At 67.7% G+C, this 26723-nt stretch overlaps 7 protein-coding genes across 7 annotated transcripts in view; 4 read left to right on the plus strand and 3 right to left on the minus strand.

Moving 5' to 3' along the window:
- EMIHUDRAFT_350397 (hypothetical protein) overlaps positions 1–2135 on the plus strand; it is a 4149-nt gene extending 2014 nt beyond the window's left edge. The window contains exons 4-6 of the mRNA XM_005767224.1: positions 8–642; positions 783–1056; positions 1270–2135. Coding sequence (XP_005767281.1) covers positions 8–642; positions 783–1056; positions 1270–1807 — 1447 coding nt within the window. The 3' untranslated portion in view covers positions 1808–2135. The remainder of the gene's footprint in view (positions 1–7; positions 643–782; positions 1057–1269) is intronic.
- Positions 2136–3472: 1337 nt separating this feature from the next.
- EMIHUDRAFT_432700 (hypothetical protein) lies at positions 3473–5145 on the minus strand. Its single transcript, XM_005767225.1, has one exon. It carries the CDS (start codon positions 5132–5134, stop codon positions 3668–3670), a length of 1467 nt encoding a protein of 488 aa, XP_005767282.1. The 5' UTR covers positions 5135–5145; the 3' UTR covers positions 3473–3667.
- Positions 5146–13399: 8254 nt separating this feature from the next.
- On the minus strand, positions 13400–14021 carry EMIHUDRAFT_350401 (hypothetical protein). Its single transcript, XM_005767226.1, has one exon. The coding sequence runs from the start codon at positions 14008–14010 to the stop codon at positions 13705–13707; it is 306 nt and encodes a 101-aa protein (XP_005767283.1). The 5' UTR covers positions 14011–14021; the 3' UTR covers positions 13400–13704.
- Positions 14022–17626: 3605 nt separating this feature from the next.
- EMIHUDRAFT_432703 (hypothetical protein) lies at positions 17627–19423 on the plus strand. Its single transcript, XM_005767227.1, has 3 exons — positions 17627–18365; positions 18525–18783; positions 18844–19423. Exons 1-3 carry the CDS (start codon positions 17714–17716, stop codon positions 19259–19261), a joined length of 1329 nt encoding a protein of 442 aa, XP_005767284.1. The 5' UTR covers positions 17627–17713; the 3' UTR covers positions 19262–19423.
- An 82-nt stretch (positions 19424–19505) lies between these two features.
- On the minus strand, positions 19506–20140 carry EMIHUDRAFT_461636 (hypothetical protein; the record flags this gene model as incomplete). The annotated part of the gene is made up of 1 exon (XM_005767228.1): positions 19506–20140. The coding sequence occupies one exon, from the start codon at positions 20138–20140 to the stop codon at positions 19670–19672; it is 471 nt and encodes a 156-aa protein (XP_005767285.1). The 3' UTR covers positions 19506–19669.
- Positions 20141–23699: 3559 nt separating this feature from the next.
- Positions 23700–24377, plus strand: EMIHUDRAFT_46707 (hypothetical protein; the record flags this gene model as incomplete). The annotated part of the gene is made up of 3 exons (XM_005767229.1): positions 23700–23804; positions 24107–24217; positions 24291–24377. Coding segments are annotated over 3 exons (303 nt in total), but the record flags the coding sequence as incomplete, so codon positions are not given.
- A 414-nt stretch (positions 24378–24791) lies between these two features.
- Positions 24792–26457, plus strand: EMIHUDRAFT_426056 (pyridoxine biosynthesis protein). The gene is made up of 5 exons (XM_005767230.1): positions 24792–24982; positions 25116–25426; positions 25559–25600; positions 25673–25835; positions 25971–26457. Exons 1-5 carry the CDS (start codon positions 24814–24816, stop codon positions 26222–26224), a joined length of 939 nt encoding a protein of 312 aa, XP_005767287.1. The 5' UTR covers positions 24792–24813; the 3' UTR covers positions 26225–26457.
- Positions 26458–26723: the final 266 nt, after the last annotated feature.

Below are 26723 nucleotides of genomic sequence, written 5' to 3' on the forward strand. Positions count from 1 at the left end.
CCGACAGCTACGGATACGTCTACGTCGTCCCCGAGCCCGGCTTCTTCGAGCACCAGCCCGGCCTCGCGCCCGCCGGCTTCTTCCCCTCGCCGCCGATCGGCCAGCCGATCGGCGTCGGCGGCGGCATGGTCGGCGGCGGCCCGATGCCTCCCCCCCTCGCCGCCGCCCCCTTTGTCGGCGCCGGCGCGGGATGGCTGCCTCACCCGCCGCAGATGGCGGGCGCTCCTCCTCCGCCTCCGCCGCCGCACGCTCCGCCGCCGCACGGCGCCCACCCCTACGGCGGCCTCAGCCACCCGCAGGGCCACATCCTCGCGCACTCGCCGCACGGGCAGCCTCTCGCCGCCGCACCGCACGCCGCCGCACCTCCGCCTCCCTCTCCCGCGGGTGGGCCGCGCACCGGCGCCTCGCGAGGCGCGCCGCCCGCCGCCGCGGCGGGCGGCGGCGCGCGACGAGCGTCGACGCGCGCGCTGGCGGCGGAGCGAGCCCGCGCCGGCGGCCGCGTCTCCCTCGCGGCCCGCGCGACGGAGCAAAAGCAGTCGCGGCTGCTGCAGCAGGAGCTGGTGCGCATGTCGGACACGCAGCTGCAGTGCGCGTGCGAGGAGCTCGCGCCGCACCTGCTCGAGCTCGCCACCCACGCCTTCGGCGCGACCTAGCCGAGACGCGGCCGGGACGCGGCCTGATCCCCACGCACGCCTCTGTCTGCCCGCCGCCCGCCCGGAGGCACGAGAGGTGGGCGAGAGGCCACGGCCGCCCCGACGCACGCCCGCCCCTCCCCCTTGCAGGCAACTACGTCGTCTCGAAGCTAGTCACGCGCTCGCAGGCGCACGCCGCCGTGCACTCCGCCCTGCGCGGCTCCGTCGTGCCGCTGCTCAAGCACCCGCAGGGATCGAGGGTCGTGCAGGCTGCGCTCGCCGAGCTTCCGGCGGGCGAGGCCGCCTCGCTCGCCGGCGAGCTGGACGGGCATGTCCTCGAGTGCGCGCTCGACACGCACGGCTCGTGGGGCGTCTGCGTCGCCTTCCGGCACACGCACGCGCCCTTCCTCGTCGCGCAGGAGAGGGCGGCTAGACACTTCCCAGACACTTCCCAGAGCGCCTCCCAGAACGCCTCCCAGACACCTCCCAGACACCTCCTCGCCCCGACCACCGCCTCCGGTCCTCCTCCCTGCACGCCCCTCCCCCTCCCGCCCCCCCCCCACCCCCTCCCCCCTCCCCCCCCCCAAGGCCCCATTTTTTCGGCCCCCTTTTCCCCGGACCCCGTGAGGTTTGCAAGACACGGTTGCCGGCGCTTCTGCACGCAGCAGCCTTTGAAGCGGGTGGTGCAGCAGCTGCTGCACGAGGCGGCCTCCGCCGGGATGGACATCTCGGCCGCCGTCGGCTCCCTCCTCGAGGGCGAGCTCGGCTACCTGGCGGCGCACCCCTTCGGCAACTACGCCGTCCAGGCGGCGCTGCGGCACGCGGTCCCTTCGCAGCGGGTGGCGATGCTGGACGCGCTCCTCCCCTCGATCCTCGCCCTCTCCGGCTCGAAGCACGGCTCCAACGTCGCCGAGATGCTCCTCATGCTCGCCTCGGTCGAGCAGCTCGAGGCCGTCCGCCGCCAGATCTTTGGCCCGCCCGACACCCCCGTCGACCTCGCCGAGCTGCCGCAGCTGCGCGCCCTCATGTCGTCCCCCTTCGGGAACTACGTCCTCCAGGCGCTGCTCCGAAAGCTCAAGGACGGGCGGCGATCCGCCGCGCTGCAGCTCATCGAGCGGCACATCTCCGACGACAATTTCGGGCGCGCCATCCTGGCCGCCGCGTCGTCGGCCTGAGGGGCGCGAGCGGTGGGCGTTTTCCCTTCGCCGAGCGCCGGGCGGCGACACTCAGATCATTTATCATTTCCCGTGGACGTCTCCTGGGATGGGATGGGATGTCTTGGCGCTCTCTGTCTCTCGCGCGGGGCGCACGCCGCTGGGGGCGTGAGAGATGGCGCGGCGCGCCACGTCGCCCTCCGGGGGCTTGTGCGGCACGCGGAGCAGAGAGCGCGGTGTGTAGAAGTGCGGAGGGTGCGGGGGGTGAAGGGATTCGAAAGTCGATGAGGACAAGTGATGAGACAAGTAAGAATATGTCTTTTCGAATAAGTAACAAGTCTGAAATCAGAAATGTGTTGTGAACCCCCGTGAACGACCAACGAGACAAAAGAAACGCCGGTTTTGCCGGCCAACTTGATTCCCGGATGCGCGTCTCACGGCCGGGTCACGGCACACACGGGACGGGTGGAGGGAGGGGGGTGCGGACATGGGGGTGGATCCGTAATGCGTAAATCCGTAAATCGTAATTTGTAACCAAAGCCACGAAGAGCCCGCCATCACACCCAGCTACCAGGCAGACAGAGATCCAGCACTCGCGACACGCTGAGAAGCCGGAGGCTGGCCTCTCCAATGCTCGCGCAACGCTGTCTGAACGCGCTAGCTCTCCGGGGTCCGGGCGGCCCACACGGTGGGAGGGTCGACGACCGTACGACTGTAACGCTACGTATCTCTTAACAATCACTATATTCGCGCTTGCGCTGCGCCTCTGCGAGTGCGATTATCAACCCCTCACGCGTGTGCATAATCCCCTCCATCTTGTTGTGCAGCCTTGACCTCTCCGGTCACGCCTCTGCGGCATCAGCGCGCCTCGCCTCTGCCTCCATCGAAATCTGCAGCGCGTCGAGCTGCTCGCGCAGCTCAGCCTGCATCTTGGCCCGCATCTCGCCGATACGCCACTCACACTCAGCTCGAGCTGCGTGTTTTGCCTCGTCGGCCATCCGCTCGGCCGCTTTGATGTCGCGTTTAGCAGCCTGCTGCGCTCTCGTCAGGATGTCGCAGTCGGAGCGCCTCAGCTCTTGTGCCGCAGCAAGCTCATCCCCGCGCCGACGCGAGTGCCCTCTTCACAGCGCTCGCAGAGCGCTGCTCAGAAGCGAGCTCCTTGGTCTGTGACCGCAACTTCTCTTCCAACTCCTGCCGGAGCAGCATCTCAGCATCGTACTACTCGCGGCTGCATGGATGTCCGAGCCCTTTAGCGTGGTTTGCGTCTCGTACTGAGATCGGCTCATTGAGCAGGCGCTCCAGCACAATGCTGAGCTGCGTCGGTGCCATGTGTCGACGTGTCCAAGGCGAGGGGAACGGACGTCGCCGAAAGTCACGTCATTAGTTCACGCCGAAAGTACGTCTAACGCCTCCCGCTATTGCAATAGCTAGGGCACGCTCCCAGGCGGCTGGGGGCCGCTCTCCAGCTCGATTAGGGCGCTTTTCGCGCGATTTTACGCAATTGCGGATTGGAGGGGGGTGGCGTCACATAGGGGGAGGGGGAGACGCGCATCTACGAATCAAGTTGGTGCCGGGTGGTGCCCGTGGCCCGTGCGCGAATTTTCGGCACACTCGAGCGCGCCGTCACTTCTCTGGAGTCTGGTAGGACGTAGGACGGGAAAGAGATGGATGAAGGCAGTCACTGACTCCGTAAAACTCAGTACTTCAACTCACTAGCCGTCTCCCCACCTCCATCTCGACAGACACAAAATAAGGGGAAACGCAAAAACGGTGACATGGTTAGCTTCGTACACGCGTACACGACGCCATATCGCCGTACATTATTGTACCACGAACACATGGATGCGACGACTCCACAATAAGCAGGAGCATGAGCCTGTTTCAGCAGCCTGTGGCCGCCCTCTCGATATCGGGGGTGCACGCTGCGAGAGCCTCCTCCGTGGCGGGTATCCACCAATCGACGTCGACGATAGCGGCGGGTGTCACGAGCCAGATCCAGGTCATCGCCCAAGCCCAGGCATACGTCGTCCAAGCAGAGTCGCCCACGCGGAGGGCGTCGCTGGCGAGGCGCCACATGTCGACTGTTGGCTGCAGGATGCTCGTGCCGGGCGCGGCGTAGATGTCGACGCCCTGGTAGAACGGGTCGCTCTTCATGATGACCGCGGTGTAGCCTCGCTCGACGCAGGAGCCCTCGTCCTCGATGCTCCTTAGGATCGCTTTCTCGCCAAGCAGCGAAGCAGGCCACACGGCAACGACGTGGGGCTCGGCCGCGCCTAGCATGCAGCCCTCTGCGTAGGAAGCCGACTCGACCTCGTAGCAGTAGATGGACCCCTCGGCAGTGAGCGTCACCCGGGCTGGCGGCTGAGTTGTCTCGCACACAACAGGTTTGGTTGCCTTGCGTCCCACAAGCTGCGTGCCGTTGCCGGCATTCAGCGGGCACCAGAATGAGGAGATCTCGCCACCCATGTGGGGGTCGACGCAGGCACTCCGGTTATAAGCGGGCCAGGAGTCGGGGCTATCCGCCCAAGCAAGGTAGGCCGGATAGTGCTCTGTGCGCTGTCCGTCCCCATCGACGATCTGAAAGACGGGATAGTGCGCCTCGACGGCAGAGAGGGAGGAGAGCAGGCCCGGCGGCAGGGAGGAGAGCAGCGCGGCGGCGTCGAGCACTCGCGTGACCCGGTCCCATCCCCACGGGCGGCGCTCCATGCTCATGTGAAAGGCCCACATCGGAAGCTCGACGTAAGCATCGGAGGGAGCGCTACCCACGATGGAAGAGGCCTTAACGTAGAGATGCAGGTCGATGGTCTGCATGGTATTGTCGGTGAAGCAGAAGTCGAGCATCGCTCGGTTGTCCAGCGCCGAGCTAAAGACACCGCTCGTGCCGCTTGCGGAAACGTCCATGAACGTCCAGTGGCCCGCTGCGCCTCCATAGATTGGCACGCGACCGACGCATCGCGTGGCAGGGTCCCAACCCGCGCCGTCACCCCACGTGACGAGCAGTTCGTCGGCCGAGCTCTCAACGACCTGTCTGTACTCGGGATCGGAAGGCTGCGGGAGGTGCACGCCTCGCTGGTCCATCCACCAGATCCCGTGCAGCGACGCCGGGATCGCCGACCCGGTGCGAGCATACGAGAGCTCGTGCTCGACCTGATCGTTGCGGATCCGGTGCAGCGCGAACGGCCCCTCTGCGTAGCCCGATCGCACGTCGCAGCAAGCTCCTTCCCAGCCGAGATCACAGGCGCAAGAAGTGGGCGCCTCCCAAAATCGACGCGAGCCGTGACCGCAGCGCCAGCAGAGCCATCCTAGTGGCGCGCCGGTGAGCGCTAGGGTGAGGGCGATGGCGGGCATGCGAATCGAGCCAAGTTGAACAAGGAGCGGGCGCAGCGTCCCACTGGACGTGTCCGCCTCGATTTTCTTTTCCTTTGACGAGGAGTAGCTTCGTCGACAGGTGCGGGACCGGCGATGCCTCCGGCTGTTTGCGGCGGGCGGCTTGCTGTGCTCGCTGCGCGATGGCGAAGAACTCGTCTCGTTCACCTCGAGAACACGCCAAGACGCAAGAGCTTATTTATGCTCTATGGCGAGACGACAGACGTAAGGCGCTTGCGCCCAGGAGGGGAGGGCGCATGCATAACGACGCTGCTAGAGATGCCTTTCCGGGCCCAGAGATAAAACTTCTGATGCCATTGCGTGACCTAGTTAGTATAGTGTCCCCAGGCTATGGGCGTGTCCACGTTGGGAGAGAGAAGCCACGTGTGGTGTGGACGCGAGAACAGCTCGGCCGTTCAGCAACCGATGCGAGTCGACTGGTGTGTGTCGTCGTGGTTTCGTATCAATAATACTCACTCACTCACAAAGAACACGCGCGCGCGCGAAAGAGAGAGAGAGAGAGAGAGAGAGTTACAGAGAGAGAGAGAGAGAGAGAGAGAGAGAGAGAGAGAGAGAGAGAGAGAGAGAGAGAGAGAGAGAGAGAGAGAGAGAGAGAGAGAGAGAGAGAGAGAGAGAGAGAGAGAGAGAGAGAGAGAGAGAGAGAGAGAGAGAGATTGCTGGCGCGTCCTGCGGCTCGGTGGCGGCCACAGCACTCCGAGTCGAGAAAAAGCCACGACAACTAGCTAGCACACGACAAACGGTAGAGGGCGGTCACACACAGGAAGGAGGCGGGCGGGAGAAGCCGCGCGGAAACTAGGTCGAGAAACTAGCGCAGGGCCAGCCCAAAAGGAAAGGGATCTTCCTCGTGTCCTCGCTCGGAAGTTGAAGTTGCGTCGTCAAGTATGTGTCGCGCAAATGCAAGAACGTAAAAGAGTTGTGTCGGCCGGGTGCACGCCGTGTGGACTTCTATCGGATGATCGCCTGCCTGCGCCGGAGATCGCACTCCGAGTGCCTGCCGACGCATTCGGACGCGCTCGGAAACGTGAGCTGCCACGCAACTGCGAGGTGGATTAAAACAAGGGCGGCGAGTTCTGTCCTCCTCGCGGCTGTCGCCGCCACAGCACTGCTCTACTTCTCAGGAGCTCTGTACACGGGAAATGAGGAGACGTGACGCCACGACGCAGCCAACGGCGTGTGGTGCAGCCTTGTCAGTATCTCGATGTGAGCCGGGGAGCCTTCCCTGCGATGCCATCCTGTGTTGCGGGTTTTGCGTGCGGCTCTTGAATGCGGCCTGACAGTCTGATAGTCGGTGCCTTCTCCCCGTGCGACGGGTTACGGTGTATTCAGGCTAAATGATAGGCTACATGCGCAGTGCCGTGCACCGGGGGCGTAAGGCGTGCGGCTCTATTCTCCGTCCGGCGCCTCGGGGCCACACCCCACCAACGCGGGCGGGAGAGCCCGCTGGGGGGGAGACCCCGCGGCTCACGACCGCCCGTGCGGTCGCGACGTGTAAGAGTACCGGCATCGGGAGCGAAAATTTGCCGTCCGCGATGTCCATCGCCGAGAGATGCAGAGACACGCACAGCTCGCGACGGGGGCAGCTCGGCTGTCTGCTGCTCGCGGCGTGCGGTGTCAGCGGGCTACTTCTCTGCTCTCCGCCCTTGCCGCTTGCGCCTTGCTTAGCTCAGGAGAGGGCCGAGTTTCGCGTGTCGGCGGAAACCCTTCCCCCTCCAACCACCTTGATGGGTCCACGGCTTCTCTATACCAGATCTGTGTTTTTCGTGGCGGGTCCGCATTCCCGCCTAACTCTTTTGATTTTTGATTTTTTTGCGAAACCCCGCTCCGGCCATGACGGTTATGCATTTGTGATTTGAAACTCGTCAGGCGGAACTCATGTACGTCATCAGCTGGAGGAGCCAGCGGGGCAGCGATGCCAAACACTAAGTTTTTTCTCTAAATTCTCTTTCCCGCGTACTGAACCCGTCATGCGGGGCGACTCGTTGCCCCCTGGCGTCGTCGGCGGTGCTCTCTTCGCCTCCCCGCGCCCATCATCGCCCTGGTCGAAGGAACTTATCGCCTTGCTCCCCTCTAGGCGTGCGTGGCTCGCTCACCCTCTCCGTGTCGTCCGCCGAGTGGCTCGACGCGCCGCCCGACGCCGGCTGTGAGGTCAGGGTGAGGTGGTGGGGCGAGGCTGGTGAGGGTCGCGTGCTCCGCCCGCCGCCGCCAGTCGGGAGCGCCGCTGATCACTACCAAGCCGGCCTCTCCCACCGCCGCGACGAGGTGGGCGCAGCGACGGCGCAGTACGCTGTCCGGTGCGGACGGCCGCAGCTCAAGCGGTACTTCGAGGACATGCGCGAGCTCGTAATCGAGCTGCGCGAGACGCGGGCGCTGCCGCCGAGCCGCGACGCGCCGCCGGGGCCGCCTCCGTGCGCAGCCCGCCTGCCCTCGCTGCGCCGACGCACTCTCTCTCAGCGGTCGCGCTTCAGCAGGCGGAGAGCCTTTGCCTACCTGCACCTCGGGCTGGCGCACCTGGACATGCCGTACAAGGCGACGCTGCTCGGGTACTCGCTCGCGCCCGCGCAGGACGCCGAGATCGCCAGGCGCACCCTCTCCCTCCTCGCAGCCGCCACCCCCGGAGCTGCGGTCGTCCACTCGTCTTGCTTCGTGCGCAGGCTCGAGGTCTCTCTCGCCACCTCCTTCTCCGCCGCCGCCGCCGCGGCCCTGCAGGGGACGCCGGCCACGCCCTCGCTCCTCGCCGACGCGGCGCACCTCGACCCCCGCACCGGCGGAGCGCACGACCACCCTTCGAGCCGCCGCCTCAACCTCTCCTCCTCCGCCAGCACCGGCGGCGGCGGCGGCGGGTGCGGCTCGGTCTGGGCGTCGGAAGAGGCGGTTCCCTTCGCGTCGCTGGCCTCCTCGTTCGCTCTCAACGAGAAGAGGGCGCGCGCCGCCCGCCGCGACTTCCCTCGCCGCGAGGAGCCATCTCCGGAAGAGTGCCTGGCCCCCTCCCCACAGGCTCTCTTCGACGAGTCGCTGCCGCTGCTGCCGCGCCCGTCCTCTGCGGCGGACGCGGAGGCGGAGGCGGAGGCGGCGGCGGGGGCGGGGGCGGGGGAGGCCGAGATCGCGGCTGCAGAGGCGGAGGCCCAGGCGGAGGCGGCGGCGGAGGCTGGGTGGGCGGCGGCGGGGCGGCTGGTCTGCGGTGGAGAGCCGCAGTGGCTGACCCGGGCGGAGGAGGAGCTGCAGGCCTCCGACCCGGACCGCACGGCGGAGCACGCGGCAGAGGCGGGCGAGCCGATGCCGCTCGAGCAGCTGCTGCCGCCCGCCGCGCCGCCCGCCGCCGCCGCCCGCAGCCGCTCCCGCCGCTCGCCGCGCCGCGCAAGCCGCCGGCTCAACGGCGGAGGCGAGGCGGGCGGCGCGCTCGCGTCTGCGCGCACCTCGCGCTCAGCGCGCGCCGCCGCCCGCGCGGCCGAGGCGGAGGCGGTCAAGTCTCGCGCCCTCGCACAGCGGACCGGCTCCATCCTCGCGCGCGCCGTGCAGCTGCGGGAGCGCATGGCGGCGGCAGCCGGCGCAGGCGGCGTCGCTGGCGGCGAGGCGGCGATGGCGGCGCAGCGGTTGCGTGGCTGCGTCGGGGGCGGCGCTCTCGGCGGAGGCCTCGCGAGAAGCTCTTCACACCTCGCGAGAAGCTCTGCGGCCGACGAGTCGTCGCTGCTGCAGGAGCTCTTCTTCGACGGGTCCGACCGGCTGCTGCCTCTCGGGAGCGGCGCAGCTGATGCAGCCGCGGCCGACGCCACCGCCGCCCCGCCGCCGATCGCTGCGCCGAGCGGCGGCGGTGCTGCGGAGGGGGCGACTGGCGCGGCTCTGCACAAGGAGGCGGAGGCGGAGGCGGAGGCGGAGGCGGCAGAGGCGGACGGCGATGGCCGGGAGGAGCCGCTCCACCTCTCGCTCGAGATCAGCGGCGCGCGGCTGTTGCCTGCGTGCGACGCGCCGGCCGACGCCGCACCGCCGCGCGCCAACTTTTACCTCGTCTGCCGGCTGCACCCCGACGTACTCGGGCCGCCCTCGCTCAGCGCGGGAGGGTCCTACGCCCGCCACCAGCTGCGCTCGCAGGTCCCCTTCGCGACCAGCTCCCCCGACAACCGCCCACCCGACAACCCCTCCCCCCCCTCCCCCCTCTTGCCCCGCCTCCTCCCACCCGCACCATCGGCCGCACGCCTCCCGCCCAGGTCGCGTGGGGCGCCTCCTCCGCCAAGTTCGCCATGCGACACGTCGCGCCGCTCGTCGGCTCCGCGGCCGCCGCCCTTGCGCCTCCCGCTTCGCGGCCGCGTCTGCTGCCCGCCGCGTCCGACTGCGACGAGGCGGAGGAGCCGGTCGAGCCGGCGGCGCCTTCGAGCACTCCGGCGCTGGAGAGCGGCGCGGATTGGGATTGGCGCCTCTGTTGTTACACGCTCACCGCGAGGGCGAGGTGCGTAGGCGCGGCCGCAGGAGCTGGTGCTCGAGGCGTGGACGGTGGACGGCGCCTCTCAGGAAGCGAGGCCGTGCGACACTCGCCCCTCCCTTGGGCCTTGCCGGAGCCCTCTCGGTGCCTGCCCGTAGGACGAGACGCTCTGCGGGCTCGTGCGGGTGCCTCTCCCGCCCGCCGCCGGCCTGCTCGACCGGAGCTACGCCGCGCTCCTCGTCGGCGGGCGGGCGGAGGCGGCAGACCCCTTCAGCGGCGCCCCGAGCGCCGAGATCGAGCTCCGCGTCGCCGTCGGCACGGCGGCGCAGCTGGCCGCGACGGAGGAGCTGCGCGCCGCGGTGAGCACGCTGCAGGGGGCGGCTCGCCGCTGCCTCGAGCGGCGCAAGGAGCGGGCCGCCCGCGCCGCAGAGGCGGCCGTTGCCGCCGCCGCCGCGACGCCAGAGGCGGTGGCGAGGGCGGCGCGCGATGCGGTGGCGGCGGCCGGGGCGGGCGTCTCCTCGTGGGCGGAGTGGGCGGTGGAGGGGCCTGCGGACGGGTCTGGGGACACGGCGGCGGAGGCTGTAGTGCCCGCCGCCCTCTCGGACTACCGCCGCACGCCCTCCCCCCCCTCCCCCCCTCCGCCCCGCACGCCGGGGCTGCCGGATCAGCGCGCGGCGCCTGACGCCCCGCCCGGCGGCAGCGCGGCGGTGGCGGCGGCGCGGCAGCGGTGGTACTTTGTAGTGCGCGTCTCGCGCGGCAGTGGCCTGTCCTCTCTCCTTCCGCCGAGCGAGGCGTCTTCGCCCCTCGCCGAGCCGGGGTACGGCGCGGGGTCGCTGTACGTGTTTTACCGCTGGGACGGCGGAGGCGTGGTTGCGAAGCTGAGCGGCGAGACGGGGATGGCTCGGGCGTGCGACGAGCCGGCCTTCGGGTACGAGCGGTCGCTCCGCCTCGAGACGTCGCTCGCCGACGGCCAGTTCCGCGCCTTCGTCGCCACGCAGCAGGTCTGCTTCGAGGTGCGTGGCGCGGGCGCAGGCAGGCCGCGTCTCGCCCTGCACGTCACCCCCTCGGCCTCGCTCCCTTCCCTCTCCAGGTGTGGCGCGTCCCTCCGGGCGGAGAACAGCACAACCTCTTCACGCACCAGCTCGTCGGCACCGCCACCGCACACCTCGCCGACGCGGCCGCCTCAACCTCGATCGGCGCGACCCTGCGCTGCCGCATCGATCCCGCGCAGACGCCGCGCCGCGGAGGCGGGGGCGGCCCTCCCGCCGCCGCGCTGCACGTCGCCTTTGCCCTCGGCAGAGCCGACCCGATCTCGGTGCGGCGCCCGCCACCCGCCCCCGCCTCGAGACGGGACCGCCCGCCCCCCCCTCGAGGTGCGATCTCGCCGACACGTCGGCCCCATCCCTGCTGCCAGGCGCCGCTCGACCTGCCCGCCTTTGGAACGAGCGACGCGAGCGCCGGCTCGTCCCCGGCCCCGGACGCGCTTGCGCCGCGGGACGCCTCTCCTCGATTCGCCTCTCCTCGCCAGCGCCGCGGCTCTGCGGCGGCCGCGCCGCCCGCATCTTCCGTCGGGGGGTTCGCCTCGCCCGGCGGGGTGCCGCTCTCTCCTCGCGCGGCCCCGGCCCTCTTCCCCCCGTCACCGCTGCCGCTGCCGCTTGCGGCCGCTGGCAGCGCCGCCTCGCCGGCCGGCTCCTCCGTCTCCAATGCTCTCGGAGGAGCTGTGGGCAGCTCTCCGGCCACGTCCTCGAGCCGCACCTCGTCGGAGGAGGCGATCGAGGAGCGGCACTTTGACGGCTGCTGCTGCGGCGCATGCGACGGCGCGGGGACCGCACTGACCTCGGCCGACGGACTGATGGGCGCCCAGCTCAGGCACTCCATCCGCCGCGACCTCGCGTACGCCGACTCGGTCCTGGAGAGCCTCGGCTCTGCGACGGCACCGCCCCTCGCCCTCCCCTCTATTCGCGGCGCGGTCGGTTCGCTCTTTGACTCGTGCCACCCGGCGCGAGCAGCATCGCCGCCGCCGCCGCCGCCGCCGCCGCCGCCGCCGCCGCCGCCGCCGCCGCCGCCGCCGCCGCCGCCGCCGCCGCCGCCTCCGCTTGGCCCCGTTCGGCTTGCGGTGTCGCACGCTCACCTGCCCTCCTTCGAGCGCGCCGCCGCCCTCGCTGGCGCACGCTACCGCGTGCGCGCGATCCTTCCAGGCACCACCTGCGCCGAGTCTGGTGCCGCCGAGGCGCCCGCGCCCCATGCCGCCGGCGGGAGCTTGTCGGTGCAGTTCGGCTTCTGCCACGAGGTGCAGCTGTCGGCGCAGTCACCCTCCGCTGCCGCGCCAACGGCCGAGCTTCAGCTCTGGCGCGTGGGCGCCACCTCCGAGGCGCCCGCCGACGCCGCGGGCTGGGCCGCCACCGGCCGCCTGATCGGCTGCACGTTCGTCCCACTGCTGCCGCCGCTGCCGTCGCTCGCCCTGGCGGCCTCGCCGTCGGCGGAGGCGCCGCCGGCCGATTCCGACCCCTCCGCCGCCGAGGGCGTCGCGGCTCGGCACGCCCTGCTCGTCACCGAGGGAAGCTGCGCCCTCTCTGCCAGCGCGGACCTGACCACCGACGGCGCCTTCTACGCTTCGGTGCAGCCAGCGGGCGACGGGCACGGCGAGCCAGCCTCGCATCCTATCGACCGGAGGGTCGCGGGGGGGCAGCCGCTCTCCGCCGAGACGCTCGCCCCCGCCTCCGCCTCCACTCTCACGCAGACGGTCGGCCGGTGGCCCAGCGACCCGTGCCGCGACGCGCAGCTCGCCGCGCTGCTCCGTCCGTCGGAGTCCACCGCGGCAGCAGCACCGCCTCCTCCTCCGCCTCCGCCACCGCCACCGCCATTGGGGGCGCTCCCCAGTATTGCGCCGACCGGCGGCAGCTTCGCCGGGCGGTCGGCGTGCGGCCCCTCTGCCGGCAGCGAGGGCTCTTGCAGCGAGGCGGGCGGCACGCGCCCCTCTGACCGACCGCACGCGCCGCTTCTCACCAGAAGTTGCGCCGAGATGCGTAGGCGGCGTGCGCGTTCGAGTCGGCGATGCGCGAGCGGCACCGGCTGCTGTCGGCCGACTGCGGCGGCGGCGACGATGACGATGGCGGCGGCGGCGGTGAGGGCGGCGGTGAGGGCGGCGGTGAGGGCGGCGGTGAGGCGCGCGCGCTTGCGCCCGCAGCGCCGCTCTCGCTGGCGTCGCTGTCTGGTTGCGTGAGCGAGCTGGACGCGGTGATGCGGAGCCTGACCCGTTTCCCCCCTCTCGACCCTCCGGCGCCCTCCCCCGCCGCCCCTCCCCCTGTCCTGCACACCGCCGCGGGCGAGGGCGCTGGTGGCGAGGGCCCCGCCGCCGTTCCCGCCGCCGCTGCCGCTACCGCCCCCGCCTCGCAACCCGCGGCAGCCTTCGACCCTCCGATTGGCGGCGCGTCGCCTTGCGGGCCGGCGCCCGCAGGGGCACCACCCGCGGCCACCGAGCCCTTCCCGCTGGACGAAACTGCGGGCGGGAGCGAGGCCGCCTCCACGCCCGTGCGGCGAAGCGCGCCGTGGCCCCCCGTCCGCCTCTCCCCCGGTGCCGCCCTCTCTCCCCAGGAGCTGGAGCGGATCGCGCGGATCCTGCACAGTGGCGGGCCCTCACGCGGCGGCGAGAGCGACTCGTCGTCTGAGGGCGACTAGTGGTCATGAGAGACTTAGTGGGGATGGGGGCTGTAACTTGTATTCAGGGGTCGAGGGTGAGAGCATGCCGCATGTGAAGATGTGTACTAGCTGCAAATGTAGCAGCTGTTGGGTGCATGTCGAGTAAAAGCACGAATGTCGAATATCGTTTTTTAACGCGCGCGTGCACCCGCACGGCGTGCACATCCCGCAGCTCGCCCAGTCCCACACCCGCTCACCTGTGGCGTTGACTCGCCGTGCCCGTGACGCCGTCCCGCGTCCCGTGCACGCTGTACGCAGCTCTGAGTGTACCGACGGTATACGGCTCACATATGTGGCCGTTCGTCGTGCAGTGCCACACAGGTCTCCGGTGTCTCCGGAGTCTCCGACGCGGACTACATCTGTAATTGCTGTGCGCGGGCTGCAGCCGCCGACTGTACATGCACGTACAAGCAACCGTTCATGAGGCCACGAACGCGTGCGCGTAGTACTTCGCGTCGCAGTCGTGCTCCGACGCGTTCAGGTACTCGCGCGACCGCTTCTTCTCGTCCCACGCGTCCTGCAGCATGCGGGGCACGCTGCCGCCCTCGTCGCCACAGTCGAGGATCTCGGCCCACGCTTCGCCGCGCGTCTCGCGCGCCCGCGGCCAGGACTCTCCCATGGCGTCTCCCATGCTCCACTCGCCTTCTGTCCGCGGGAAGCACGAAGGCAGGAAGACAGAGATGCCGTCTGTCACATCTTCGCCGTCATAGTTCGAGCCGCCCATCAGAACGAGCCTATCTTCGGGGCTCAAAGCTTTGAGGAATGAAGGCCTCAGCTCGAGGTTGTACGCGAGGACCTGGGGCATCTGGTGGCCGTAGCACCTTGCGGACTGGTGGACGTTTCCATACTCAACAGCGTTTGAGATGCGCAGCAGTCGTGCCAACCCCGAGAGCTTGGAGAGGTCGTTGTCGCGGATGCGCTCGTGGCTGACCTTGGCGAAATCGAGGCCGGGCACCACAACGGCGTAGCCACGCCACGCGTATTTGGCGAGTCGGAACTCGTACGCGGCGCACACAGGCCACGCGTGCAGCGGGTTGAGGACGTTGGTGCAGGTCTTGAGCGCTCGCACGGCACGCGGAAGCGCCCACACGTCAGCGCCGTCGTAAGCCACGCACACGCGCAGTCGACATCGAACCCGAGAAGGACCTCCGCCGGCGAGTCGTAGAGCCGAAGCACAATCTGCACAGTCTGCAGAACGGAGCAGTGGCGCCGGCCGTGCTCTTGGGTCGTCATTCCCGACATTGGTCCCCAATTCACGTTTGATGCACGCGACACGTGCTGCACGAGGGTGATGACGCCGCGCCCGCGGCTGATCGACCAGCGCTCCTCGTCCGCCGCCACCGCGTCGTAGATGCCCTTGGCGAGGCTCGACGCCTCTGCCGGGGTGCACGTGTGCAGAAAGAGGTCGATGTCTGACGAAGGGCCGTACTTGTCGCCCAGTTCCGGCACCGCGCCGCCCAGCAGGCACGCGTCGCCGTGCGTGAGAGCGTGGAGCACGCTGCCGCCGGCCACGAGCACCTTGCCGCCAGCGAGGAGGGGCGCGAGACGGTTGAGCATGTTGGGATGCAGCTTGTTGAAGTTGGTCCGCCACTCCTCGAGCGACGGCACCGCGACCCGTGTGCCGCTCGCCACCTGCCCCTGCCAGTTGGAGGTGCGCCAGTGGTGCTGACGAGCCAGCTTCTGCAGCAGCAGCGGGAAGCCGTCTGGCTCAGGCGAGTACACGAGAGACGCAGCGATCGCATCCGCGCCGCCCTCGAACAGCGAGCGTAAGCCCTCGTGCAGCGACGGCCGGCCGTCCTCATCAGCGAGGAAGCGCGCTCGGATCTCGCTCTCAGCGCGGCGCATGCGGAGTAGGTCCGGAGAGAGCAGAGTCTCCATGTCGAGCGGCGGCGCCGTCAGCGCGCGTTGCAGCGTAGCGAGCGCGTAGAAGGCAGCCTCGGCCGCCGCCTCAGCTCGCGCGGCCGGGGCCTCGGGCGTGATGGCCGCGCCGGTGCGGAGGAAGTTGAGGATCAACCGGAAATGCGTCGGGTCCCGATCGATGAAGTACGAGCCGTCCGCCGCGGCCTCGACGCGGTGGCGGCCGGAGAACATCGCCTCGAGGAAGCCTCCACACCTGCACAGCGTCGACCGCGACGTCTTGAAGCGCGTGCCGCCGACGTCGAGTTCGATGACCGTCGGAAAGGACTGCACGTCCTTCATCGCGTCGCGCTCGGCTTGAAGCGCAGTCTTCTCTGCCTGCACCTCGGCAGCGGCAGCCTCGTGCGCCGCCTTGGCATTCGCATCGGCCGCGGCGGTCTTGTCGTCCGCCGCCTTGCTAGCGGCTGCCGCCTTGCTCTGCATCGCCGCGAGCGTTGTGACCTCTTCGCGCACGGCGTCGACTCGATGTGCTCAAGCCGCGACTGCATCTCGAGGCTGCCGCGCTCTGCGGCGGCGTCAGTGGTCCCGGTCTGCTCCATGCGGCGCGTCCAGTGGGCCTGGTAGTGGCAGAGGTGGCAGCTAGGGCTATGGATGAGCGATTAGTCGAGCGAGGAGCGAGTGAGCCGGGAGCGGCTTTGGGGGTCGTTTGTTTTCTTCTTTCCCAATAAGAAGTGGCCCCTCGCTTGGAATGGGACCGCCGCAAGCGGCGTGGCGTGGAGCGGTTGAGCATCCCTCCGGGGGCCCCTCTGCGCCGGGGAGGCGTTGTTGGAGGCTAGGACGCAAGCGTCCGTCGCCCTTTTCAAACTCGGGGCCCACTCCGCTACGCTCCGACCCGAATTTGGGAGGGCCTAAAAGTTTAAGGTGTTGCTGCGCAAAAGGGGTCGGACACAGGGCGCAGCTCATGCTAAGAGCCAGAAGGGGAGCTAGAGAGAACGACTACCCTGTCCCGTTATTGCGTACACCAACACCACAAAAGCTCTCTCTCTCTCTCCTGTCCTCAGACACTCCGGGGGTCCACAACTACCGTGTCCCGCGACTAGCTGCCACGTAAGCGACCGAGAGCGGATCTCCTCCTGGTCCTGCTCCGCAAGGAGGGTGGCCAAGGCTAAAGTCTTGCCGGAACCGCCGGGCGCGTTGACGACTTGGAGAAGGTCGCCCTTGTACTTGTACTTGTAGAGATGCTCGAGGGGGTGCTTTGTGGGGCGGTGCGCAGCCAGGCCAGCAGTGAGGGGAGGCGCACCCTCACTCTCCTCGGTTGCAGAGCTCGTCGGAGGCTGCGGCACGACGGGAGGGTCGCGATAGCAGTCCTCGGGCGAGCCGACGCGCATGTCCAACCGGCGCTGGGACTCGCTGTGACGGCAGACGCCGGCTGCCTCTAAGCGGCTTCTGCAGCGTCCTTCTTTGCCCGGTGCATGGGCTCGATCTGATTCCGCAGCGTGTCGTCCCCAGCGGCGGTGCTGCGCGGGAGGCGGCCGCGGGCACGCTGGGCTCGATCAGCGGCTTCCCCTCAAGTTGCTCCGAAAGCACGGATTTGGCGGACGTTCTTGTTTTCAATTTTACGGATGTCTTGCACCAGCTGAAGGCTTGCGTCCGTCCACGGCTCACATCACGGTCATAAATGTTTTCAAAAATCTCTCTCTCTAAATGTAAAACAAGAAGAAAAATCGCCCGCGGCCGCGAACGGATTAGAAAATGTTCGCTATTTCTTGGGCTATCACCACATCAGCGCTTTGATCCCAATCACGACACATGTGTGACTCGCCTAGTGTGGAGACGCCGTGTACCGTGGGGCCTTGTCTCCATTTATCGGAGGCACGCTCGCGCTGAGCAGCATTTCTTGGACTACGTTCGGCACGTTCGGCGTGGCTCACCCTCCATGCCGTGAACAGGCGCTTTATCCACCTCGTGAACTACCGTCGGGTACTTATTTTAAGACGAGGTAAACAGCAATAGATCCGGCCCTCAAGCGGCCTAATCGATACCCAGCCCTCACGGAATTGGTCCCTCGTTGTACAGCAATCGATCCTTCACAGTGCCCGTCCTGCCAACTTGCCGAGAATCGGTCCCCCAGGTCACCTGTGGCGCGAAGCTGATGTCTCCCGCCCTCGGCGCGCCCAACGCGCAGCGGCGGCAGACCACCCTCCGGTTCGAGGGGCGCCTGGGGCTGAGCGGGCTGCCTCCGCCAGAGTTTGGCTCGCCCACCGGCGGGCTGTCACCCTGCCACGGGTCGCAAGCCCTCTGCCGGCCGGAGCGCAGGCTGCGCGGGCTTCCAGCAATTGGTCCCTTGGCAAGCGCGAATCGGTCCCCCTGGCTCCAGGAACTGATCCGGCACTGCACCCGGATCTATTGCTGTTTACCTCGTCTTAAAATAAGTACCCGACGGTAGGAGGCGCGGAGTGATTTCTTGGGCTACCACCTTGGCTCGCCCCTCGGTCCTCTCGTCCTCCTCCGCCGCCGCCGCCGGCCTCTGCTCCCTCTCCTCTCCTCTCGCCGCTAGCCCTCGCCCGGCCATGGCCGCCATCTTCGGTAGCTTGCACAACGGCAGCCTTCCTTGGATCCACGACCGCTCCATCTTCACCGGCAACGCCACAGACATTGCGTGCGCACCGGATGCGCCACACTCTGGTCCGGGCCTGCTGCTCATGTACGGCACGGGCGGTGGGTGCCTGCTCAGCTTCCTCATGTGGGTGCTGTCGGGTCTGGGCGAGACGGCGAGCGGCACCAAGCCGATAGAGACCAACCACGTCGGCGCCTTCATCCTGATCCCGCCCTTTTATTTGGCGCTGGGCGCCATCATCGGCTGGAGAGTGGTCGACTGCACGCTCGGCTGCAGCGCGTGGGCGTCGTCTGCGCCGTCCATCTCCTTCTTCACCGCCAACATCCAGCGCGAGGGGTACATGATGCTCTTCATGACCCTCACGCTCACCGCGCTCATCTTCTTCAAGCGGATCGACAAGATGGCGCGCAGGAGGTACGTCGACGCCGCGAAGGGCGACGCGCACCCGTGGAGCCGCTCCTCGCTGGTGGGCGAGTGGCTGATGCGGTGCGGCTTCGTCCTCACCACCATCACGGGCATCATGCCCTCCCTCGCCTCCAACTGCCACCTGCAGCCCGCCTCGCGCTACGAGCGCTGCTGGGAGGAGGAGATGTCCAACCCGCACGGTGAGGCGCTGCCTGCTCCCTGCCGAGACACCGTCTAGACCGTTACAACTCATAGGCACAGCCCTCCCTTCGCCTCTCTGTGGCATCACACTGCCGCCGCCGCCGCCGGCTCGCCGCCGCCGCCGCCGTTCTCACCCAGCTCTCCGGCGATGCCTGCAGGCGCCGGGGTCGCGGCCGGCATCTTCCTCACTTTCTGCGGCTACCAGTTGCGAGCCATCGGACCGATCGCGATGCACAGCGGCGTCGAGGGCGCCTCGGCCTACGCCTACTACACCCTCGTCGTCTCCGAGCTCGCCTTCCTCTGCATGCCCGCCTCGCTAGATGCGCCGGCACACGCCCCTAGTGCTCCGGCTGCACTCCAGCGAGCGCTCGAGACCGACACGCGCTCGCACACTCTCTTCATCTCCCACCGCAGTTGGTTGCCCCCGCCAGCGCGCAGAGGACACGCCTCACCTCCCCCCCGGCTCTCCCGACGCAGGCTCGTCTTCTTCGCCTGCTGGCTGCACTTTCTCTACGCCGGCGGCCCAAACCCGCGGACGGTCGACGTCTGCCTGCTGCACACGACGCAGAGCGCCTGCACGGGCGAGGATCTGCCGCCGCAGCAGCAGCGGTGGGCCGACCAGCGGCCGGGAGGGTGGCAGTGCCGCTGGGACCCCGACACCGACTACTACCGCTACCCGTGCACGCGCCACGACTGCGACGCCGGAGGCCGGCTCGAGGGCAACAAGTACTCGGTCATCTTCGAGTACTTGGGCTTCCTCTACTGGTGCGTCGCGTGCGCGGGGATGAACGAGGCGATCGACGTGATGGACGACGTGCCGGCCACCCGCGCCGTCGCGCAGCGGAAGCGCGAGATGACGCGGCTCGCGGCGGCGGGCGACGCGGCGCTTCTCTAAGCGTCGCGGTTTAGGCCCGGGCCTGCACCCCCTCACTCTCCCAGGCCCATTTGTTTGAGCACGCGTGTTGCACACATACGGTGGTCACAGATTGTGCGCATGGAGCATGTGGCGGCTAATCCGTGTGCTGCTAGATTAAATTCATAATTTATGCATTATGGTAGAGGCCGGTAGTAGCCGGAAGAGGCATGGCGGAATGGCGCCGCCGCCGCGCGCGCGGCCGCACGCGCACCCCGCACGTGCACAAAAGGAAAAATCTCCCATGGTTTCTCCCCGAGGACCGGCAGAGGCGAGAGTTTCTCGGACGAACGAGCGGACGCGCAGAGCAGAGCTGACACGCACGTGCAGAGCACGGCCGAGTGTCATAGATTTTACCGCGATGACACCAATCTCTCCAAAGCCACTCTCTCACTCCTGATCAAGTCTCCTGCCGATCCTCCAGCTGTGCCACCGCCGGCCGTTGAGCCAGCCTCTGTGCGGCCTGAGAGGTGCCACGAGACTGTGCAACTTGGATCCGATTCGACCGTACAGCTTTGACGGTGGACATGAGAAGGACTCGATGGCCACGCCGTCTTGAATGATGTGGACGTGTGGGAGAAAGGCGATGCCGCACGACTTGAAGTGCGCCTTTGTGCTGCTCTCGTAGAGCTGCTCGTGCCACTCTACCTCTTCGTACATTGCCGCCATCCGCTCGAAGAGCGGCCGGGCAATCTTGCAGGCAGCGCACGTCTCTGAGGAGAACTCGACGATGGCGATGCGTCCCGTGCTTCGTGTGGCCTCACGCAGCGAGTGGTAGCCCGCGTCACTCGTGATCGGCTTGACCGACAGGAGGGCGCTCGCTGAGGGCGGGAACGCCAGCAGAAGCACGAATGAAGTCATTGGCGGACCGATAGTTTCTTTGGACTCACGGAGGATTGCTAACCAAAGAAAAATAGAGGGAGTGCTCCAAGGGATGGGGAGGACGGCACGCCGCCACCACACAGGGATTTTAAGGAGAGGGGTGTGATGCGCTAGCCGTCGCCCACCCTTGGGCGTCCGCCTCTTCCTATCTCTCTTCGCAGTCTCTCGCCGAGTCTCTCTGTTGTGCGAGGCGTGAACCGCGCCAAGGCGCCATTCGCTCTCACCTGGCAACCCTGTCTGCACGTCTCGCGCGCGCGTGAACAGGGCTCCAGGCCCCAAATGACGTGTGAGTATTAGAGGTGTTTGGTATTGCTAAAAATCTCTATTCTCTCTCTCTCTCTCTCCGATTCTCGCTGCAACCTTCATTCATGCCACCTGGCGGTCGTCCCACTCTCGTCGTTCTCTCTCTTGTCGCTTCTTCCTCTGTCGCGTCGCTCTCCTCTGCCTCGTTCTGCGACAGCGCCGCCGCCTGCCGCTCCCTTGCTCTCGGCTCTCGCGGCTTCTTTCGCCTTTCGGCGCAACTCTGCCCTCCTCGCGGCATATTTTGGCCCCTCGAGTTTATCGAGCTCTCCTCGCGCAAGGACGACTCTTCTGACGCCCACTCCGATCATTTCTTCATTTGTCGCCAACCAAGCAAACAAAAACACAGGGCTCCCGGCCCCAAATTACGTGTGAGTGTTAGAGTTGTTTGGTATTGCTAAAAATCTCTCTCTCTCTCCAACCAAGTCATATCGTTGTTCAGGTCCAAGAGGAGAGAGAAAGAAACTCTCTAGGTGCTACCCGTCGCCCACCCTAACCCCTAACCCGTCTGCCTCTTTCTATCTCAACCTTCCCTCAGAAAGAAAAAAGAGGCCCTAATATATATATGACGCCGTGCGCACTTCGCGACAGACACGACACCAGACACGACACCAAGCGATGTTGAATAACTCGCTCGGCTGTCCCCTCCAGGGCGGCCGCACCCTCCGATCGTCCCTGCTGCTCGAGGACGGCCGGCCACAGGAATGCGCGCGGCCCGTCCTCCGTGACGTCGCGTCCTCGTCTCTCACCGCCGTCGCGACCTTCTCTGCGGGAGGCCGGTCGCTGCGCAGTGGCAAGGCTGCTTTTCGGCAGCTGGACGAACTCGGCAAGCTCTTCTCGGATCACAGCGCATCCCTGGGCGGTCCTCGCATGCTTCTGGTCGGCAAGGGCACCCGGTGCGGCGTCCTCACCTCGCTGCGACACCACCTGCGTGCCGGCCGGGCGCACTGCATCGAAGGACCGAACGTGGGCGCGCGCGAGACGCACACCATCTGGCGCTTCTGCTTCGACTTTTACCGCCACCTGCCGCGCATCGCCCTCTTCGTGCAGGCCCTTCGACGCACCGTTACCCATGTCTCAGCCGCAGCGCCCGCGCTCACACCCGCAGTGGCCCTGCCTGCAGGACGACCCGCAGCTGCAAGTGCTCAAGCGGACGCTCGAGCAGCACGCCTTCTCCGCAGTCGGCTGGGCGCGCACCCTCGAGGCCAGCTTCGAGTCGCGAAAGGCGCGCCCGAAAGCACCGACGCGCTCTCAACACCCCTCGCGCATGGTGCCTCTCCCTCGACCACCTTTCTTCTCCATCGCCCTCCCAGGTCGCCGACCCCGCCGCCGCGGCCACGCCGTGGCTGCCTGCCGGCTGCGGCTGCGTCCCGGTCCGCGAGCCATTTGGCGCTCGCTCGTACGGCGGCTACCGGCCGCTCCACTGGTGGCTCGCCTCCTTCCTCCGCCCGTTTGCAAACGGCTCCGCGGCGATGCCCACGGCGCTGCACTGGCCGGCGATGGCGCAGTTTGCGATGCCGCGCGCGGCCATCCGCGGCCGGTGAGAGCGTCGCCCACGGGAGTAGCGAAGGGGCCCAGCCCCGATCCTTGCGTGCCGGCGCGTCCGCGACGCGACCTTGGACACGCGCCCCTCCGGCCTTGGACACGCGCCCCTCCGGCCTTCGACACGCGCCCCTCCGGCAGGACACGAGGCTGGATCGAGCTCAACGTCCACCTCTCCGAGGTGCCCGCCCCGCTCGCCCGCAACATCGCCCGCTTGCCCGGCATGAGCGACGACGGCCACCGGCGCAACGCAAAGTGGGCCAACTTCGGGCCAATGGTAGTGCACCTCGGCCCCGCACCCCGCCGCGCCGCCACACCAAAGGGCGGCGCATGCCTAAAAGCACGTTGTGCTACCGGCTACGCGGACAGCCGCGCCGGCATCAACGGGATGGACTTTGCGCAGCTGAGCGAGCGCTCCTGGTTCCAGGCGCCTCGCCCCTCACACCCTCCGCGCTCCGCTCACTGCCAACGCCCCACGCCCTGGCCCCACTCTCCTCACCGCCCCCGCAACTCCCTCCCACCCCCGCCCAACCCCGCCCCACCCCGCCAGGCCTTCGACCCCGCCCTCCCCGAGGCGCTGCCGCGGCACCGAGAGTGCTTCGAGCCCGCCGCCCTCGCGCTCGGCCCCGTCCGCTGCGCCGCCGCCGCCTGCCCCTTCACACCGCCAACGCCGGGCGGCTACAGCGGCGGCTGCGCGGCCAGCGACCAGGCCGGGCGGACGAGCCCCCCCTCCGAAGAGTGGTGGCCGACGCTGCTGCGCGAACCACGGCGCCGGTGCCAGGGCGGCGTGGCTGGCTGCCTCGTCGGGCCAGACGACGGGAGCGCCGCGTGGGCGCGAGACCCGCAACGAACGGTTTGACTTTTTTGGAGAGCCTTCACGTTGCAGAAAACTTGTTATTCACTTCTACGTAAGGCATGGACCTTTCTGACCGCACTGTCTCCGGGCGTGTCGACTGTCGTCCTCCAGAGAGAGATTTTAGCAATGCCAAAGCGGTCCAAACAACTCTATCTCTACCACGTTTCCGTGTCCCGGGCGTGGAGATGCGAGGGTCGCCCCCCCTTGCCCCACCACCTTGTGTGTGTGGAGACGTTTACCTTAGTCCTTACCTTACCTTACCACGTTTATCGTTTTTTGACTTTTTGTTTTTTGTCTTCCTTTGTACCAAGAGCAAGACTACCGCATACCACGATCTTCCATGGGCCATGGCAGGCATGTTCGTCGAGTCGTTGTTAATGAGCGCAATGAGCGAAGGAAAAAAACAGACGGCGGACTGTTCTACGAAAGAGCACAGCTAACGATGTCAGCTCGCTGCTGCATTTTCGCGGTGTTGATCGGCGCCGATGCCGCGGTTTCTCTGCGGCTTGCTCAGCCGGGGCTGCGAGCGCCCCGCCTCGCCTCGCCGCTGCGGATGATGTCCGGAGACGATTTTTACTTTGGCGAATCCGACGTCAAGGTTTCTGCGTCAACGACGGAAGCGGTGGAGGTGCCGCTCAGCCCCGCGTGGGATCGGTCCTCTGCCGCCGCGCCCGCCTCTGCTGCCGCGGGCGCATCGGACCCCGCGCTCCCACTCGTCCATCGGCCCCGCTCGGGGCGGCCGCTCTCGCCCGCGCCTCACGGCTCTCGCCCCGCGCCGTGACGTCGTCCCGCTCTGAGGCTGGCCGCGTCCGCCCGGCGCAGGAGGAGGAGCGCGAGCTGACGGAGAAGGAGAAGGAGATTGCACGGCTGCGCGCGGCGGAGGTCTTCATGCGCAAGGAGAATGGCGACGCCTCGTGCACTGTCTGCGGGTACAAATACAAAATGGTGCGCCGCGCGCATGCACACGCGCGCCCTCCGCCCCCGCAAGCGGCACCCGCCGCCTGCCCGATGCCACCTCGCACCCACGGTGCGCATCGGCGGCACGGCGGAGGCGGCACAGCATGCGAAGGTCTCTGATGGGCCGGCCACCAGAGATGTGGGGCATCGGCACAGATACGGACCACACACAGCGCGGGCTGCTCCAGCCCCCGTGCACACGCCTCCTGTCTACCGTACCACCAGTGCCGCTCTCCGCCACCGCCACACCCCCACCCCCACGGCCTCGACCCCCCGCCTTTGCCTCGCAGGCCACCGGCGCGGGCATGACCGCGCCGCCCAGCACGCCCTTCGACCTGCTCGGCGACTCGTGGACCTGCCCGCAGTGCAAGTCGCCAAAGGCGTTCTTCACGCCAGACACGGTCGAGATTGCAGGCCTGGAGGACACCCAGTCGCGCAGGACTGTGAACTCAACAGCTCTTGACGCGTTAATAGATTGAGATCGCCGGCTTTGAGGACAACCAATCGTACGGCTTTGGGACAAACACGTGGACAGAGTCGCAAAAGTCGAACGCAATCTTCGGCGGGTGAGCGGAGAGACCCTTTCCCCTCCCACGCCTCCACCCCGCCCGCCCACCCCTTTCCAATGCCGCCAGGCTCTTCTTCTTCTTCCTGCTGCTCCTGTCTGGGTACGCTCTCAACTGAGCGGCAGCCTCGCCTCGCATGCGACGTGGCTGCTCCCTTGCAGAGATTGTGTGTCCCTTGCATGTCCTTTTGCGTCCGGCCGCTGCCGGTACTATGCTGCGCGCCGTCTCGAGAGGTGGGAGGCGTCGCGTGATGAGTCCGTGACGTGGGGCGCCAGACCCCACGCCCCTTGCAATGTGGCGGATCTGTGTGTTCTTCCGGTGGTAGTAGGTGTAGCAGGGTTGCTCTCTTTGCGAAGAGCAACCCCCACACAGTCCACCAAAAAACAAACCCGGTCGCGTCCCGGGGGGTGCGACGTGAGCTCTCATCAACAATGGCGGCCTCCACTGGAACCTTCGCCGTCAAGGCTGGCATGGCCCAAATGCTCAAGGGCGGCGTCATCATGGACGTCGTCAACGTTGAGCAGGCTCGCATCGCCGAGGAGGCGGGCGCCTGCGCCGTCATGGCGCTCGAGCGCGTCCCGGCCGACATCCGGAAGGACGGTGAACCACTCTCCTCCCTGCTCCCATCAGCTCCCGCCCACCTGCTCTCGCTTACACATGCTCCTCTCTCCTCGCACCCGACGCCAGCGCCCGCTCCCTTCTCTACGACATCGCTTCATGCCGTGCCATGCAGGCGGTGTCGCGCGCATGTCGGACCCCAAGATGATCAAGGAGATCAAGGCGGCGGTGACCATCCCGGTGATGGCCAAGTCGCGGATCGGTCACTTCGTGGAGTGCCAGATCCTCCAGGAGATCGGCGCCGACTACATCGACGAGTCGGAGGTGCTCACGATGGCGGACGAGGACAACCACACAAACAAGCACAAGTTCACGGTGCCCTTCGTGTGCGGGTGCCGCAACCTGGGCGAGGCGCTGCGCCGCGTGGCGGAGGGCGCCGCCATGATCCGCACCAAGGGCGAGGCGGGCACCGGCAATGTGGTCGAGGCGCCTTGCCCTCTCCCTCTCCTCTGCGCCCTCGCCTCACCCTCGCCCTCGCCCTCGCCCTTGCCCTCGCCCTGCCTCGCCCCCCCCTTCCGGGACGCACGACTGAGACCCCCCCCACACACCCACACACAGGCGGTGCGGCACGCGCGCACCCTCCTCCGCGAGATCAAGAAGGTCCCGCCATGGTTGAGGACCCGGCCGAGGAGCCGGAGCCCTCCCGGAAGCTTCTCGGAACCCTCCCCGTAGGTCCAGTCGATGGACGAGGACGAGCTCTACACGTACGCGAAGGAGATTGGCGCGCCGCACCACCTCCTCAAGCAGACCGCCGAGGTTGGCCGCTTGCCCGTCGTCAACTTCGCGGCGGGCGGCGTCGCGACGCCTGCCGACGCCGCGCTGATGATGCAGCTCGGTGCGCGGCGCCGCTGCCAGCCAGCCAGCCTGCCAGCCTGCCTGCCAGCCTGCCTGCCTGTCCCTGCCTGCCGACCCTCGCGTGCCCGGCCCCGTGCGGGACTTGGCTCAGGGCCTCCCCCCGACCCCTCCGCAGGCATGGACGGCGTCTTTGTCGGCTCCGGCATCTTCAAGTCGGACAACCCCGCCAAGCGCGCGCGCGCCATCGTCGAGGCGGTGGCAAACTACAACGACCCGAAGGTGCTCGCGCGCGTGTCGGAGGACCTCGGCGCTCCGATGGTCGGCATCAACTGCGAGGACATGACCGTCAGCTACGCGGCGCGCGAGGGCGGCAACAACGCCGCCGCGCCCGCCGCCGCCAACGGCAAGTCGCCCCACGGCACCTGGTGAGGGGCGGAAAAAAAAGGAGGGCGGAGCGCGGGAGCATCGTTGCTCTTCCCTCCCTCCCGCCCTCCTTTTCTCCGACCTTCTAGCGCGCGTCCGCGATAAGTACTAAGACGTATGAGAGCCAGAGGCTGCAGAGCGAGATGTGTATGTTGAGTGTGCACTTGATGGGATGAGCCACGGCGCGCGAGCGTGGCGCGTGCCGGCGTCCACTCTGTACGCCGGAATGTTATCTATTACAAATCGTCTTGCGCGGCCCGGCGGGCGCAAGCTCGAAGCTGCGACGCGTGGCACGGACCACGGTGCGAGCAGCAGGTGTGCACACTCCAGTCTCCACACATACGTCAGTACGACGACTCTCGAGCTCTGGACAACTGCGAACTGGAGCGTGGAGGGTCGTCTGAGTACTGAGATAGATTAGCTCACGACCTCACGGCCCTCAGCTCACGTCGGCCGCGCGGACCCCATGCCCCCCAGCGAGACCCCCGCGCCCAAGCTAGTGCTA

The sequence above is a fragment of the Emiliania huxleyi genome (genome assembly GCF_000372725.1).
Source record: "Emiliania huxleyi CCMP1516 unplaced genomic scaffold EMIHUscaffold_5, whole genome shotgun sequence".
NCBI lineage: Eukaryota > Haptophyta > Isochrysidales > Noelaerhabdaceae > Emiliania > Emiliania huxleyi.